Source organism: Pipra filicauda, unplaced genomic scaffold (genome assembly GCF_003945595.2).
Source record: "Pipra filicauda isolate LSUMZ 115617 unplaced genomic scaffold, ASM394559v2 scaffold16_size7369187_pilon, whole genome shotgun sequence".
NCBI classification, from domain to species: Eukaryota; Metazoa; Chordata; class Aves; order Passeriformes; family Pipridae; genus Pipra; species Pipra filicauda.
In genome coordinates, this window is record NW_024104207.1 from 3,575,952 (window position 1) to 3,591,644 (window position 15,693).

General features: G+C 41.1%; 1 protein-coding gene across 1 annotated transcript in view; it reads right to left on the bottom strand.

Moving 5' to 3' along the window:
- GALNT2 (polypeptide N-acetylgalactosaminyltransferase 2) overlaps window positions 1-13,686 on the bottom strand; it is a 90,318-nt gene extending 76,632 nt beyond the window's left edge. The window contains exon 1 of the mRNA XM_027721320.2: window positions 13,521-13,686. Coding sequence (XP_027577121.1) covers window positions 13,521-13,634 — 114 coding nt within the window. The 5' untranslated portion in view covers window positions 13,635-13,686. The remainder of the gene's footprint in view (window positions 1-13,520) is intronic.
- Between the last annotated feature and the right edge of the window lie 2,007 nt (window positions 13,687-15,693).

A 15,693-nucleotide genomic window follows, 5' to 3' on the forward strand; every position in this document is an offset into this window, starting at 1 on the left:
TACATGTGAGATAGATTAGGCTAGGCTAAAGTATTTAGGGAATTAAAGTTAATGTGGACAAATTAAGACCACACATTTATGCATGCTAGCACTCAAAGGAATAGTAGAAATACAGCCCATACCATATTATGCTCCTATTCAAAGAGTATAATTGGGTCAATTCCCATCTCAACAGTAGTTCTATCCATGCTAATATCATTGCGGTAACTGTCAAGCACTGCTGTTCACTGGCAGAGCTTGGAAAAGCTTTGTTTTCTCCCTTCCAACTCAGAATATTCTGTGATTCTGTGGAAGAAAAGAATGAAGTGTCTGGTCATTGAACTAGGGGCAAATAACAGCATTTAGGCATGCAATAACCACTGTAACTTCCAAAACTAGAAGGGAAGAGAGTACTTGCACTTCCTCTCATTCCATTGCCATTTTCTTCACTATTTGTATAACGGTAAAAAGCCATTCAAATTCAGGGGAAAAAAATTACTATACAATTATTGTCTTAAACCAATAAGCCTGAAAAAGAAGCCTAAACCATGTCCCAAGAAAGCAAACATGCTGGCATCCCAGCTGCTACAGCCTACTGCCAGTAAGAGCATGAGAACAGTCTAAATGAAAACATCCTGCAGTTGCCAGAACAGCAACTGACATACTTCCAAAAACTCTCCCACTGGAGACTTTCTTCCTTCAGTTGACAAAACAATTCAGCGCTAGAAAGTGGGTATCTGCAAGCCCTAGCTGATCACAGAGCTTTTTAATCATACTGATAAGATGCTTATGTAAAAGTATGTTTTCCAGACTGATCATTTAACTCCCTCTCTATCACCTTCCTCCGGGAAAGGGAGTGCATTGCTTCAGTCTACAGAAGACAAAAGGAGACGAATGTCTTCAACTCACTTGAAACTGCAGATATCAAGCTGTGTTACTGCAAAGTTCATACATCTAAGCAAAAATAAGATTTTCTCAAATATTGTAGGAGAAACAGCAGCAAACTATCAGCATCAATGAGAAGGTCATTGTCCTTCGTTTTAAATGAAAAAAAAAAAAACAACACCAAGAACAAAAATCACACACCCATTTTGCCAAAACAAGTTCTACATCTATCCTCACCTGTATAATAAAATAGAATCTCTACCTAAAAACCTGCCTTACCTAATTATGTTTAAAAAAAAACCCACCATGTGCCAGGACGTTCTGACAAAGCATTATGACAGTACAAGAGCAAAGCAACACAGTCATATAGCTAAGGGGAATTAGGGATAAACTCAAAATAAGATGGTATATAAGACTCAAACAAAAAAAGTATTAATAATCGAAACAAACTACAGACACTCGTTTTGCATACGGAAACAAGTGCTTCAAGTCTAAAACTCCAGTAAGTTCAGCGCTTCTATGGACTATTTTAATAGAAATTGGCATTTTACATACAGCAGTTTTCCATAAGCTCTACCAGTCACATCTTTTTTAAAAGATGGCATGGACGACTATCAAGGACATGCATGCGCTAGCATCCAGCACCTCGTTTATTCAATATTATGAACTGCCTTCATCACAAACTGGGTGCACTAAACCCAGTGTTTTTCATGTAGGTTTTAAAGTCTTCACAAGATTCTACCAAATCACTCCAGTAAAATTCCCCTAAAAAAAAAAAAATCCTCAAAGCAATTTACAATTGAAAAAGGAATCAGTTCAGGCATAGTAATCCATTTCAAGGAATTAACATCTTAAGTACTCCTAAACTCCAAGATTCATTGAACAACTTCCCTAACCCGTCTTTTTTTGTTGTTGTTGTTGTTTAAATACACCAAGAACATTTCTCTAAGTTTTAAAAAAATCACTGCAGGATACATAACATTCAGGAAGTAGAAGAAAGTTTTTACATCAATTTTCTTCCATATTTTCCAGATCTGTCACTGGAAATTTATCACAGAAATTGAGACAACATCATGACATGACAGGCACAATCACAATTAATTTGAACAAATGCCATGACATTTCCAAACCATTGCCTGCATCTGAGCTGTAGCTGCTCTTGGAAATAAACATTAGAATATCACAATTCTAAACCAAACTGAACATAGGTGAACTGGAGGTTTCAGAAGTGGTCAACACCAACCACACTAAGATTAGACACTAGATGTGGTTCACTGCTTAGCCTGGCAATTGTGGCAGATCCAGCACACATTCTAGTAAGCTTAGCAAGCAGCATAAGGTCCCATCTCACTTCAATGCTGAAGACTGAAAAGCTTGAGCTATCCCATCCATACAATGTATAATTTGTGATATTATAATTTCTTTAAATCCATTCAATTACTGAGATTTAATCCATAAAACCCAATAATCTAATATAATTTGCTGAGATACAGAAAAAGTTTGGGTTTGAGCAAAATGCCACACCAAGAGATAACCACATGAGAACTTCTACTATATGACCACAGCTAACATTCACACAGAGATATCTCAATCCTACTAGGAATAAACCCCTTTTCTAATTCCATAGCGTAGAAATAACCTGTTACGACCATTCAATCTTGGCACTTTGGAACCGTGACTCTAAACAGTGCTATAATGCAAACTACATTCAAAAGTGTCCTGAACAAGTGGTCTTTTCACCTGACTTTCCAATACTGTTGAACAGTGTTTACAACAGCCAAGTTTATCAAGAAAAAGCTTTCTTATACAGAGACAACCTAGCAAACATACTGTCTGAAATCATCAAAAGTATTTTCTACATGCTTAGCTAAAAAAAAGAAAAATCACGACCAACCTTGAAACATTTGCAAACTTTAGGGAATAATAATGACAAACTGAAAAAAAAAAAAATTGGAAAGTCACACTCCAGGACAATCCGTGTGTATAAAATCAGGTTTTGCCTAAGTTTCTGGCTCCTGGAATTGCAAGCACATGAAAAAGCATTAGATGATTGCAGGCTGATTTTAACATCTTGGTTTTCTCACTATTGTTCCCAGGATGCAAGAAGTATTTTTCCTAGAATACCACTATGATCTGCATTAGTTATCTCAGTAGGTAAGTGAAATGGATTTTTAAGCAAATAGCTTTTGCTTTGTATAAAGACAGGTATTTTAGATCTAGGTTAACACAAACATAAAAATCAATCTCTTGCTTATTTTTGCTAGAAAATATTCAGATATTACTGGGAATAACAGAAAAATTGTACCTTAACAAGGCATAGTGCGTTTTTACCAAGTCTCTCACAAACCCGGCAGTCACTGTGGAGAAGTCCTTCAAAAATTTTTTCACCTCTGATCAGTGTAAGTTAACATATCTCTAACTCTTGTGATACCAGTTCAACCTTTCAACTAAGAATCTACCAGGCTAAACAACACTTGCAGTTATGCCGCTATAAAGAAAAAAAGCTTCCTCGAAAAAGTGCCTTCAGACACACTTTTTGCTGTACAGAGAAGTCAAGGTTCTCCAGTTTTTGCGCTTTAAGTATGAAACCTAAGGATGCAAAGAAATGCTGATACTTGCTAGCCTACTGCCCACTACTTTTTGTTGAAATACTTCTTTCACACTCCAAATGCCTTTTTATTTAACTATCAAGACCTGCAAGTCCTTAAGATGTAGTAATTAACAGAAAGCATACAGCTTAGCATATGGGGTGGGGACATGGTCTTTGATCAACATCTATCAATTTAAGAGGTAATAAGAATGGTTCTTTGAAGAGCACCAAGTGAGAGTCAAGCCCCAACTTTCTCACTGGGCCCTGAGGGCACCTGCTACAATTACTGTTCACCCACAGTACTTACAGAGAACACTGAAAGAGTTACATGCTGTGTCAGTGGAACAAAAAAAGAACATTTCCTTAATTAAACCTTTAAAAAGTATTCACTAACATAGTGCTTATGGGTTATAACTATTCCACATGGTGGAACAGTCGGTTCAACATCTGTGGAGGCTAAATGACATAGCACATCTTCATTTCAGTGGCTATTGGCAAAGGAACACATTGTGTTGCGAGATCACTAAAGAACAGCCCCTGTTGGCTCCACATAGATAGTGCAGGAGAAAGTGAGAAGGCTGCTGTTGATGGATGGTCTGCTACAGTAACCAGAAGAACTTTCACATTCCACTGTAGCAGGAGACAAGCAACCAGCCCTAACAAGAACTTATTACACTGTCTGGACAACATACACAAAGCTAATTTTGCAACACACTCCAGCAGATAGATACTGCAATTCCATCGCCCCTATTCTCTTGGTAGGCACACCTACCACAGCACTGGTTTTGTGATAGGGATGTTTCCCAACAGTTAACAATGCAACCTATAAGTATAGAGGCTGCTCACCATTACTCAGGAGCAGTTCGCTACCAAATTAAGTAATTTATGAGAAGAAAACTTTCCTTTTCCTTACCAAGGTCTTAAGAGAACCAAAGTGTACTTCAGTGAACAGACTTTTCCATTTCACTTAAGAGAAGCAAGAAAAAGAAAAGCCAAGCTATTTAAAAACCTTAATATTTCATGTCACTGAAGCGTATATCCATATATACACACAATCATACTTATTGACCATCCATAAACCAACAGGCCAGCTAGAGAAAATTTATTTTAGTAACCAAAACAAATTTCAGCTATGCTCATTATCTCCAGGGTGGCTAAACATTTGGAACTTAAAACAAGGAGAAAACATTTTCTTCTCATCAAGTCATAGCGCTTTGAGAATTTGTACACAATAGCATTAGTTTGGTGCCAATTTTTTGCATAGTCTTTCCTTGGCTAAAGTTCTTTTGTTCAAGCAGACCTGTTACTCAGTACAGGCAGTCTACTGCATTTTGATAATGCTTGAACTCAGCAGAACCTCTAGTTATGCTCTGCTTCCCTTAATAAAGTGCCCAGGTTCTATGACAATTTTACAACTTCAGAAAAGTTATTAACAACTGAACTTGCAACTTTTGCAATAGACTCTTTTTTTCCATACAAGACCATAGTTATAAAGAAGACAAATCCAAGTTATTGCCTTTGATGTTCACTACACAGCAATTTCAGGGATATATGGAATGCTCTAAAATTCAAACTTGCTGTTCTTTTACTATCTTGTTCCTTTCCCATTTGAATTTCATAAGCAAAGCTCAAAACTAGCATCTGTCCACATAGTCCCTTTACACTAATGTGCTCCTGTCAGTGGATGGAGCTATTTGAACAAGCATATTTTAACTTGTTTAAATGACAATAAAGGTACTCTGAACAATTAACAACACCAATGTATAAAAAAGGGATAGTAGGAAAAATAAAACAGTTTAGACAGATGAAAAGTCAACTAGGGAAAAAAAAGCATTGACAGTACTTTGCACAGGAGACACTGGAAGGCTGTCATATTAACAAGTTACTTTGTTTCTGCAAAAGAACAACAACTCAACACAAGGTGATATGCACCAAGAAAAACACACAAACAAACAAGAAAATAATAAAATGCCTACCTTAAAGCCAAATAGAAGTTTAAAATACACTGCATTCCAACAGGGGATACAGCAGTCACAGTTTATAGAAAGAAAATAGATGTTGATTTTTTTCACTTTCTTGATCATTAACGACTGCCACATGACAATAAACATTCCAGGACTGATTAATTCATGATAGGACTACATGTCAAATGAACACTTAAGAAAATGATAAGTAAACATTTACTTAGCATATGTCAGTAACTTATTGGTTTCATAAAATAATTCATTCAACGGGAGATCTCATCACAGCCTACAACTTCCTCATGAAGGGAAGAGGAGGGGCAGGCACTGATCTCTTCTCTGTGGTGACCAGTGACAGGACCTGAGGGAATGGCCTGAAGTCATATCAGGGGAGGTTTAGGTTGGATATTAGAAAAAGGTTCTTCACCCAGAGAGTGGTTGGCCACTGGAACAGGCTCCCCAGGGAAGTGGTCACAGCACCAAGCCTGACAGAGTTCAAGAAGCATTTGGATGACACTGTCAGGCACATGGTGTGACTCTTGGGTATGATCCTGGGCAGAGCCAGGAGTTGGACTCAATGATCCTTGTGGGTCCCTTCCAACTTGGCATATTCTACGGTTCTCCAGATAATGGAGGGAAAGTAAAAAAACACCACCCATTTAAGTATCTTCACTTCCACTTAGCAGGAAAGGTTCACCATTCGAAGCTTTCTGTGAAAGAACCTTACGTACTTAGAGGGAATATTAAGTGGTTCCGTTTCTGGTTATATAGACTCTCTTATGCCATGACGTTAAAGTCCCAAACACATAAACCAAATATTTTTATGTGAACATTTAACTTTTTTTATCTTCTTCCCTCCTCAATGCAGCCCTTATTCCTTTGAAAGCTTACATGAAAGGGAAAAGCAGCAGAGGAGACTCTACATATTTCAAAACAAACAGCATGAAAGACTACACCCAGGTTTTAAAATTTATACAGCTTAAGATACCACCACTTTGCATTACATGATGGCAATAAAACAACCTGCTAAGCATTTCCTTCTGTAACACCCACACTGATATTTCATTTCCACACTACCCTGATATATTTGGGCAATGACATTTAGACCCATATTCCTGAAAACATTGCAAATGCCTCACTGCTTCCTGAAGATTCATTTTTAGAATTCAAATGTATTGCCAAAACATGGCATTGCCAACACATTAGCAATACACATCTTCTCTTAAGTCCTAATAAAAATCACATTTAGTAACAATTTTACCCATGGCCAGGGAGTTAAAAAACTGTTTGTACACCAGCTGGCTTGACTGGTATTGACTTGTACCACTACAGCTTAGCTACTATAAAGCAGAGGTTATTTAAGAAAACTAAGTGGATCAAATCAACTCAAACAAATCATTTGCACTGACTTCATTTTAGCAGCTGACATTTTTCACCTGAGCTTCACGGGACCAACTGTGTCCCAATGTTTTCTTTTCAAACTTTCTTTTCTTTCACTTAACCAAAAGTACTGTATATTAAATTATTTATAAATTATAGGTAGCCCACCAAAAGCCAAGCAAAACCATTTTCTAGACTGTCTGATGGAATTATTTTTAAACAGCTTCTATGCATGCAACAAGGATATCCAGTACCAGTACAAAAGTCTCTCTTCTATTTTGGAGTAGAGTATCATTGTGAGCAGCTTTCCAGCAGACAATATCACATCTCTCATCTGACATACCATCATTTTAACCAAACAGTATCAGATATACACAAGCACTTGGACACCTAGAACACTGAGAAATGGAAAAGGACAGGCAAGACAAAAGAGGATAAAAGAATCAGATTTCTAAGGAAAAAATGTAGAATGATCATGTAATCCTGAAGAATAAGAATGAAGCTAAGATATGTTTAAATGTTTTATATTTTTTCTAGGTTGGTCTAAAGACCAAGTGAGAACAATTTCATTTCAGTAATTACCACTAAGATGGATCTTTAATATTTTTTACTTCACATGAAGTCCTATTATGCCTTTTCTAAATTGGAAAACAGTGCTATTATATTACTTTTCATGTTGTATTTTGGGAAGTATCTATAACACACGGAAAGAATGACTGGCATTTATTTGCAATACACCTCAAATCACAAGATGGACAAGACAGAACAGGTAAGGCACACGCACAATTAATTAGTGAACTACCTAATTTTTAAACTGTATCTGTTAAAGAACATCACTACAACTTACAACCTTTGTACACAGAGATCACAGAAGCAAACCACAGCAGCAATGGAATAACACTGAGAAACACGGCAAACTACTACAAAATCCAAACAAAAGGGAAAAATTATGGGAAAAGCTGATTAACTACCCCACTCTGAATGAAACTACTGAAGAAGTCATTCTTTTTCCCCAGCCCCTTTTGTCTACAGCCCTGCTCTACTCCTCCATTTAGGAAACAAACAGCTAACAGTAATCCAAGAGCAATAGCATCTGTATCAAAGTTAGAGTCATCAGTTTCTAACCTGGCAGGTTGTAGGAGACAACACAAGTCTTCTGGCAAAGAACTAATTTCTCAATGTCCCGACATACCAACATGCAAAAAAAAATCCCTCACTGAAGCATTTCAAAAAGGAAGGTAAGAAAAGAGAATAGCCATATACAACCACAGACATAAACAGACTGCACAAAATTTGCATACAACTGTCTTTTCATTGCACTCAAAGTTTTATGAAGTAATCCATAAAAATAAGTGATTGAATTGCCAAGACAGTAAATTTGTTAAGTGACATATGTTAGATTAAGAAAATATACATGTATGACATTTTTACATTCTAGTGAGAGAATGACAGATTTAATATTGAAGTGCCTGGGCATTTAATCTCTTTCCCATTTATTAAAGAATCGTATAAAATAAAGATCTATTAAGAGAAACTGTTACCTGTTATAGGGAGGAACATCCTTTCTTGTCTCCTTGCACCTTCTAGGAAGTAAATGCCAAAGGACACATGATATTTTGACTTTTTTAACCTCTGATATCTTCACTTGTCTAAAGGTCAATGTATTATAAATCACATCTACTGTCACATCACATAAGGGACTTAAGTTACATTTAAAAATGATGCAGTAAAGTAAACTTAATATTTAGAAATTAAAACAGGCAATGCCTTCCTCAGATGAAAGAAGCCAACAGAATTGGAGAGGTTACTTATAACCCCCTTGAAAAAAGCTCTACTTCCCATACTGAGAGAGAGAGACACTCAAGTTGCACTCCACAATTTCATTCTCTGACAGAAACAGATTAATGAATCTAAAGTTAAGATGTATTTCCTCTCCTCCTTACTTAAACCTTCAAAAATAAACTTAGGTACACTAACACTCTAAGTAGAAAGAGAGTAAGAGCTCTATACATGACATTATGTATAATGGCAATAAGAGCCTCATTTAATAGTAACTGAAATAGTACAGGGGTTCAAAAAAAAAAGGAGGGGAAGAAAGATTTGTGTATGCTGAATGGAGTTTTTCTAAAGTTTTATCTTTATAGAACAAGAACTCACAAGACTTGTTTCTTTTTTCCCTACTTAAAGTGATTGAGTGACATACTTGAGACAAAGCATCACCTTTTACCTTTGGCTTTATTTCACCTCAGCTAGCTCCACAGTACAGTCACCGATCAAAAGTCTGCTTCAAGATAAAGAAAAAGGTCTAAATAAACAAAACCAGAATATGGAAAGAAAAACCAGCACTAGGTACAGGGTATTAACCCGTTCCACAGGAAAAGCCTGCCTCCTTGTGGCTCAACTAGCCATAAATTAGATTTCTCCAATTCGCTCCATTACATCCAGTAAATCCGGTGAGCCAAGAAAGTAACAGGTTTCTAGTTGATGAAACAAGAAAGATGTTTCTAATTTTAGGAAGTATTGGTAAAAGCTATCCAGCACTTATTACCGAAATATTGTTTTTAGCCTCCTCCTCTAGATAGGGTGGGAGGTGACAAGAGGTTCAACTTAAAAACAACTGACATTCTTTACATGGCAACAAACACAAAAGCTTGTCAGGACTCTGGTTCTTAAATCCAGAAGGCTCCTAACCTTGATTCAGATGTGGCTTAACCTAGCAGGCCTCTCTTGATGCCTCAGCTTTCAATGGTAAATCCCCATTCTGCCTACAGGTCTCCTTCTGAGAAGGCCTCAGAGGATTTCAGTCTTGGCAGCAGCAAAGTATTTGGCATTTTCAACGAGACGCAGACATTCCTCTGTCCAGCCTGAAGGGCTCAATTACATGGGGCTACTTTCTTAATGCCCAGAAGAGTGAGTTCTTTAGAAACCAGCTGGGGGGTTTGGCTGGGTTTGGTGTGGATTTTGATTTTTCTTTTTTACGTTTCTTTTTTTATTTTAATTCAGTCACTCTATTGTGCAAGAGCTTAGTGGTTCAAGAACTCAAAATCCGTGTGACAATACACAAATTCAAATTCACACCAGTCTTAGGAGGGGATCACACCATCAGGATGACTTTGGCTTCCTAACCATCTTGCAGAAGTTGCTCCATTTTCATGCAAGTCTGAGGCAGAGAGCATGAACCATTTCTGCTATAGGTTAGGAAATTTATCCATGAAAAGAAGGGAGCTTCCAGTCTCCACTACAAAGGCTTTTTAATATAAAACACATTAAGTGAACACAAAAGTAGCCCACACTTTTTTCAGTCTCCTAACTGTTGGGCTTGCTCTCTTCTATGTCGCACCATCTGTGTAAGAACTATTTCTCTAACCTTTAGACATGTGAATCAGACTCACTCTTTCCAATCTACAACCCAGTGACCCAGTTGGAAAAGGATTGAACTGAACATGGCTCTCTCATGTTTACAATAATTTTACTGGAGGTTCATTGGAGAAGGGGGGAAAAAAAAAAAAAAAAAGACATTTCTGTGCCCTTCAAGCACATTTGGAATGACAGGCTGTGATTCTACCCTTTTCTTCTTCTCAAGAAGAAATGGAAAGAGTGAAAAAAAAAAAAGCTTGTCACACCCTAAATTCCTGGCGTGGAAGATATCACCTCTTTCTACTACAGTTTTTACACCTGGGTACAGAATGAAGCATTGCACCTTCATCCTTTTTTTTTGTTATTATTATTTAAACATTTACCAACGACACAGGTTCTTCCCTGTGTGTTTTAGACCCTTTCATGCCTGCTCAGCTCCTACCAGGTCAAAGCACGGCACACAGAGCTGAGGACTTCGCCACTGCTGACAGGGGCTAAAAACTTTATCAAGGCTGTACCACACAATGCAACATCCAAATAGCTTCACAGATCTCATTAGAAAGGTTGTAAATGGAGAACCAAAATAAGTAGAAGCTTAGATTAACTCTGACACTACTCTAATAAGAAAAGCAAAAGGAAAAAAAAAAAAAAAAATCACTCCTTTCTCTTACTCAGGTACAATCCTGGCAAAGGGCAAACACCTTCAACTCTACTGAAGAAAAAGGGAATTGGTGGTGTTCAACACACCACAGGACTCAGTGCCATATCAAACAAGTCCAGTATGTCTGGAGAACACACTAGGTCTGTGTATCAGAAAAAAAAAAAAGATCATCCTTATGAAAAAACATTGTGTTTGTATAACTAGATCTGTAATTAACATGTAAATTACTTACTCGCACAAATGAAGAACTATCCCCTCCTGGCTTTTGTAATTTTACAGACTGAACACGGGAGAGACTTCAATTTATTAAAAGTTATGTTCTTCTGTAAGCAATTTCTGTTTCCATTATACTGAAATACTGGGCAAGTAATAAGGACTACATGAAGTCATACACATCAAGAAATTTACAACAGCAGGGTTTCTGCTCATAAGTTTAAGACAGTTTGTGTTTTTTGCTTTACACCAGTGTCTGACACTAAGTTAATAAGCCTTTTATTCTGATTCAAAAGCTATTACATTACACACATCGTCTTCTACATACACTTGCTAACCTGTGCTGAAGCCCAGGATTAAATTTTACGCTTCACTGACAGAAAATAGAATCCTAAATCACCAATCCACATATAATAATTAATTTCCCCACTTGTTACTTGTGGCCACAGTACCTATTTTCTTCGTTACCACAGTCTTAAACTTTCTCATTTTTGAACTGAACACTGAGGTTCAGCTCAGGTCTCCAAAATATCATTTTCTTTAAATTACCTTCACTAAACTTTACCAGTTACCCAGACCAGTAAGGTTTACTAAATTTTGTGCAGAATGATACCAAATTACACTACCAAAGCAAGTATCAGGATCATTAATCTCTTAAAACTATAATAAAAACTGCTACTAATATCAATAATAAACAGCAACAGGTTCTAGTAGATTAAGTACCAGACTCTTAGACAGAAAAACCGGCTTCTTTCCTATTTAATTCTCATCAAGTCTTCTAGGTGACCTTGGGCAAATCACTACCCCCACACTGCAGTTTCCCCAGCAGTAAAAATGAATTGAACAGAATTGCAAATTTGTCTGGAAACTCCAAATGAAACAGACCATAAGAGTTAAAAACATATTTCTCTATCTACAGATACATTTGCCTTGATAGCTTTTCTTTATCCCATTATACATCAGCAGCAGCCTAAGATTGCTTTTACTTTCTAAATACACTCTAGTCGTTCTTCAAGAACAGCTTTAGGCTACTGCCTTACTTTTTATCACATGCTTGATCTATTTCTGCTACTGTATCTACTTCGAAGGACCAAGAGCTTGTAGCTGGCAATACATACTTAACACTTACTTTAATATATTACATCAAAAGTTGCTGTTGAACTCATTCCTAAGCTACAGAGAGAATAAAAAACAGGACACATCAGAACAGAGAGCCAATTATCAGCAAGCAGTGACTCATTATCTAGACCCTTGCTCACGCAAGTAACCATCCAAGTATTTGCTTCCATGATCTGCCACAGGAACATCAGCTGGCTTTTAGAGGGAATACATACATTGATGAACTGAACTGCATCAAAGCAACAGGAAAATATTTCTCTTTTTATGCAGAGCCAGACTTAAGAAACACTACTTTTCATTTAACAGAAGACAGCCATTATATTAGTGAATAACACCATTTAACTGTGGCACACTTTGTTCACTTGCCCTCTTCCCATTTCCTTTTTTTTTTTTTTGCGAAAAATGACAGAATTATGAGATGCTTTTTCACCTTTTCTACTCCAAAACAGAAGGTTTAAACAATAGTTTCTAAAAGCTCTTCGATTTGCTAATCTTGGGGGGGGAAGCCCACTAAAGAAAAAAGCACTTATTTTTCTAAGCAGAGATAGTGGATAAAGTCGCCACTTCCCACATCACACTACAACAACTTGTTTTGATTGACACAAACGTGAACTGTGACGTGCCCAACTTCCAGCTGTGCTCCTGATCACTGAATTACTACAACACATTCAAAAGTCTACTTAACAACTTGGTGGCCAGAACAACGAAAAATTAATCCTCCACTGTCCACAGGCAACTTCTTGAATATTAGTAACTGAGCTGTTACAAGACGAAGAAAGAGACAGACCTTCCATGCCACAGCCATGAAACGTGACAAATCCAGCTATTTCCCAGAATATTGCAAAACCGGTCAGAAAACGGTATCTTTAAGGCACAGCGCTAAGGAGAAATGAAACAGCTGTGCATCTAAAGGGAAAATGCGTTTGCAGCTCGGATCCTCGGCGTGTTCTCCAGGTGGGAACACGAGCTCGAACGACTCCGGCGGGGGAAAGAAGGAAGGAAGGGGCAGACGGGGAGCGGAGACAGGCGGGGCCCCCCCGCCCTTCCCTCCCACACCAACTTCCCCCGTTCCCGGGACGTGGCCGGCCGCAGTTGGATAGGGAGCGACGTGACGGGGCTGAAACCGGTCTAAGTCCACAAAGAAGCCATCTCCCTCCGGGAAGAGGGCTGGGGAAGGGCGGGCGGGAAGGGGGAAGGAGCAGCCCGGGCGAGTTTCACGCCGCCTGAAAGCGAGCGGCGGTGAGGAGACCCCCCCCCCACCGCCGCCCCTGCTCCACTGCCCCTCGAGCACCGGGCAGCGCTGCCCCCGCCCGGCCCGAGCCGCCCCGCCGCCGGGGCACGGAGCGGGCGCACCTTCCCCGGGATGAGCTCTCACCTTCCTCCCGCCGCCGCCGGCCAGCGCGGCGCTGCCGCCCGAGTACATGTAGTAGGCGATGCCCAGCACCCAGAGGAAGGCGAAACAGAGCAGCAGCCGAGACCTGCGCCGCATCCTCCCTCCCGCGCCGCCGCCAGGCCACCAGGAAACGGCCGCCAGCAGCCGCCGCCTCCGCTCCTGCCGCTGCTGCCGCCGCCGCGCAGGGTCAGGGGGCAGAGGGCGAACGCCCGCCCCCCGACCAATCCCGCGCCGCCCGGCCCCGCGGGGGGCGGGCCGGCCCCGCCGCCGTCGCCATGGTTGCAGCACGCCGCGCCGCCGCCTCCGCCCCGCCCGGAACGGGGGCCGCGCGCCCCCCGCGGCGGCTGCGGGGCGGGCACCGGCGGGGCGGGCACCGGCACGGCCCTCACCGGCCCCGCGCCGCCCGCCCCTCCCGCCGCCGGCCACCCCCGGGCACCCCCTGCCTGAACCGGCCCGTGGCGTGGGAGCCGCGCCTCGCGGGCGGCGGGCGGGCGGCGGGGGGGCGACCGCTCCCCGCCCTAAGGCGGCGGGACACCGTGGTACAGCACTGGTGTGTGGGTCCCTCCTCTTCGGAGTTGTCGCACTCCCTCCCCGCTCATGTTGAATGGTTATTAAAAAGAGACTCCCAGTACCACGGAAATTCCAGACTGGCCCCGTCCCGCTGCCTCCCACCCCATACCCGCCCCAGCTCGCAGTGCCCGCGGAGCCGGGCACGGGCAGTGCCGCAGCCGCGCCTCCGACAGGACGGGTGTTCTGGGCCCGCAGCGTTTGGCAGTGGCTGTGCCCTCGCTCACTTCAGCCTCCGAGCACCGTAGTACAGCGCTGGCGTGTGGATCTCGCCCCTTTGGAGTTGTCTCACTCCCTCCCCACTAATATTGGCTGAATACATAGAGGCTCCCAGGTCCACAAAATCTCCAGACTGGCCACAAGTCGTATCTCAGTCTCTCAAACGGTAAACATGCTTTATGAAGATGTTGTCCCTGAAGTCACTTTGGGGCAGCTAGTGAGGCAGGTGTCCATTACACCTCAAGGGGCAGAACGCAGAGTCATGTCAGGGGATGTCCACTGCCCTCTGCATGACAGAAATCTGCATCTTATTCAAAAAGTCTCTACCTTACTTACGATATTCAAGAGATTCTTCCATGGCCTCATGGGACACATCAAGGAGCTGACAACCCCACTATCCCACAGAGATCATGTACCTGCTCCACTTCTGAGGTCACCACTACAGTAGTGCTCAGTCTGGAAGCATGGCCACTCCCTATGCAGGCCTAAAGGGAGCTCTGCGGGACCCTGCCTGGATCTTCCCAGGAGGTTGACACAGGTAGTGCTCCACGCCAGTCTGTTGATATGGGGTAAAATTGATATCTGGTAAAATTACCTTAATTTCTGCATACCCAGCTCCACCCTTGAACACCCCAGGACAGACACTACAGCGCTGCTAGTTCTCACTGTGGTTCACTGACTTGTGTGTGCACAGCTCATGCTGATGTTTTTCCACACCAGTGAGTATCCTGTTGTTCAGCATTTGCTGCTATCTCATCCCACTGTGAGATATCAAGAAATGAGAACACAAAAAATGAGGCACGTTCCCTAACAATCAAAAAGCCCTTCTATTCCAGAAGCATTATATCCACTCAAAGAAGAATATTCCTTATTTTGAAATGTTTCGAGGGTTTTTCTGTCGTGTTACCTTGCTTTATCAGTAGGCTGTTTTGCTGCCTCATATTCTGACTGTACACCACATTTCTGTCCTCCTTCTGTCTGTATTGATGTCAGACCTCTGCCAGTCCAGCCACACCAGTGGCTACAGAGCCTCCGTAGCATACTGCTCACCAAGCTGTATCAGGATGTGGCCAGGGGGCCTGGCATAAATTCTGTTGCATAAGCAGGAAAAGATCCAACAGCCAAAAGAAATGACATCAAAAGTTCACCTGCTCAACAAGCACAGTCAGTCCACTGACAGTCTCATCAAGAAGGTGATTTGTGTCAATGTTGGCACTGCCTGGGCAAAAGTTGTCTGGCATGCAAAGATTTCAGTGAATAACTGCATACCTTTCCACCTGCCAGAGCACTGATGGAGAGATAGCAGGGTGAAAAGAGAAAGGAAGAAATCCCAAATAAGTGTCCATTCAGGGACTGTAAAATAAAGAGA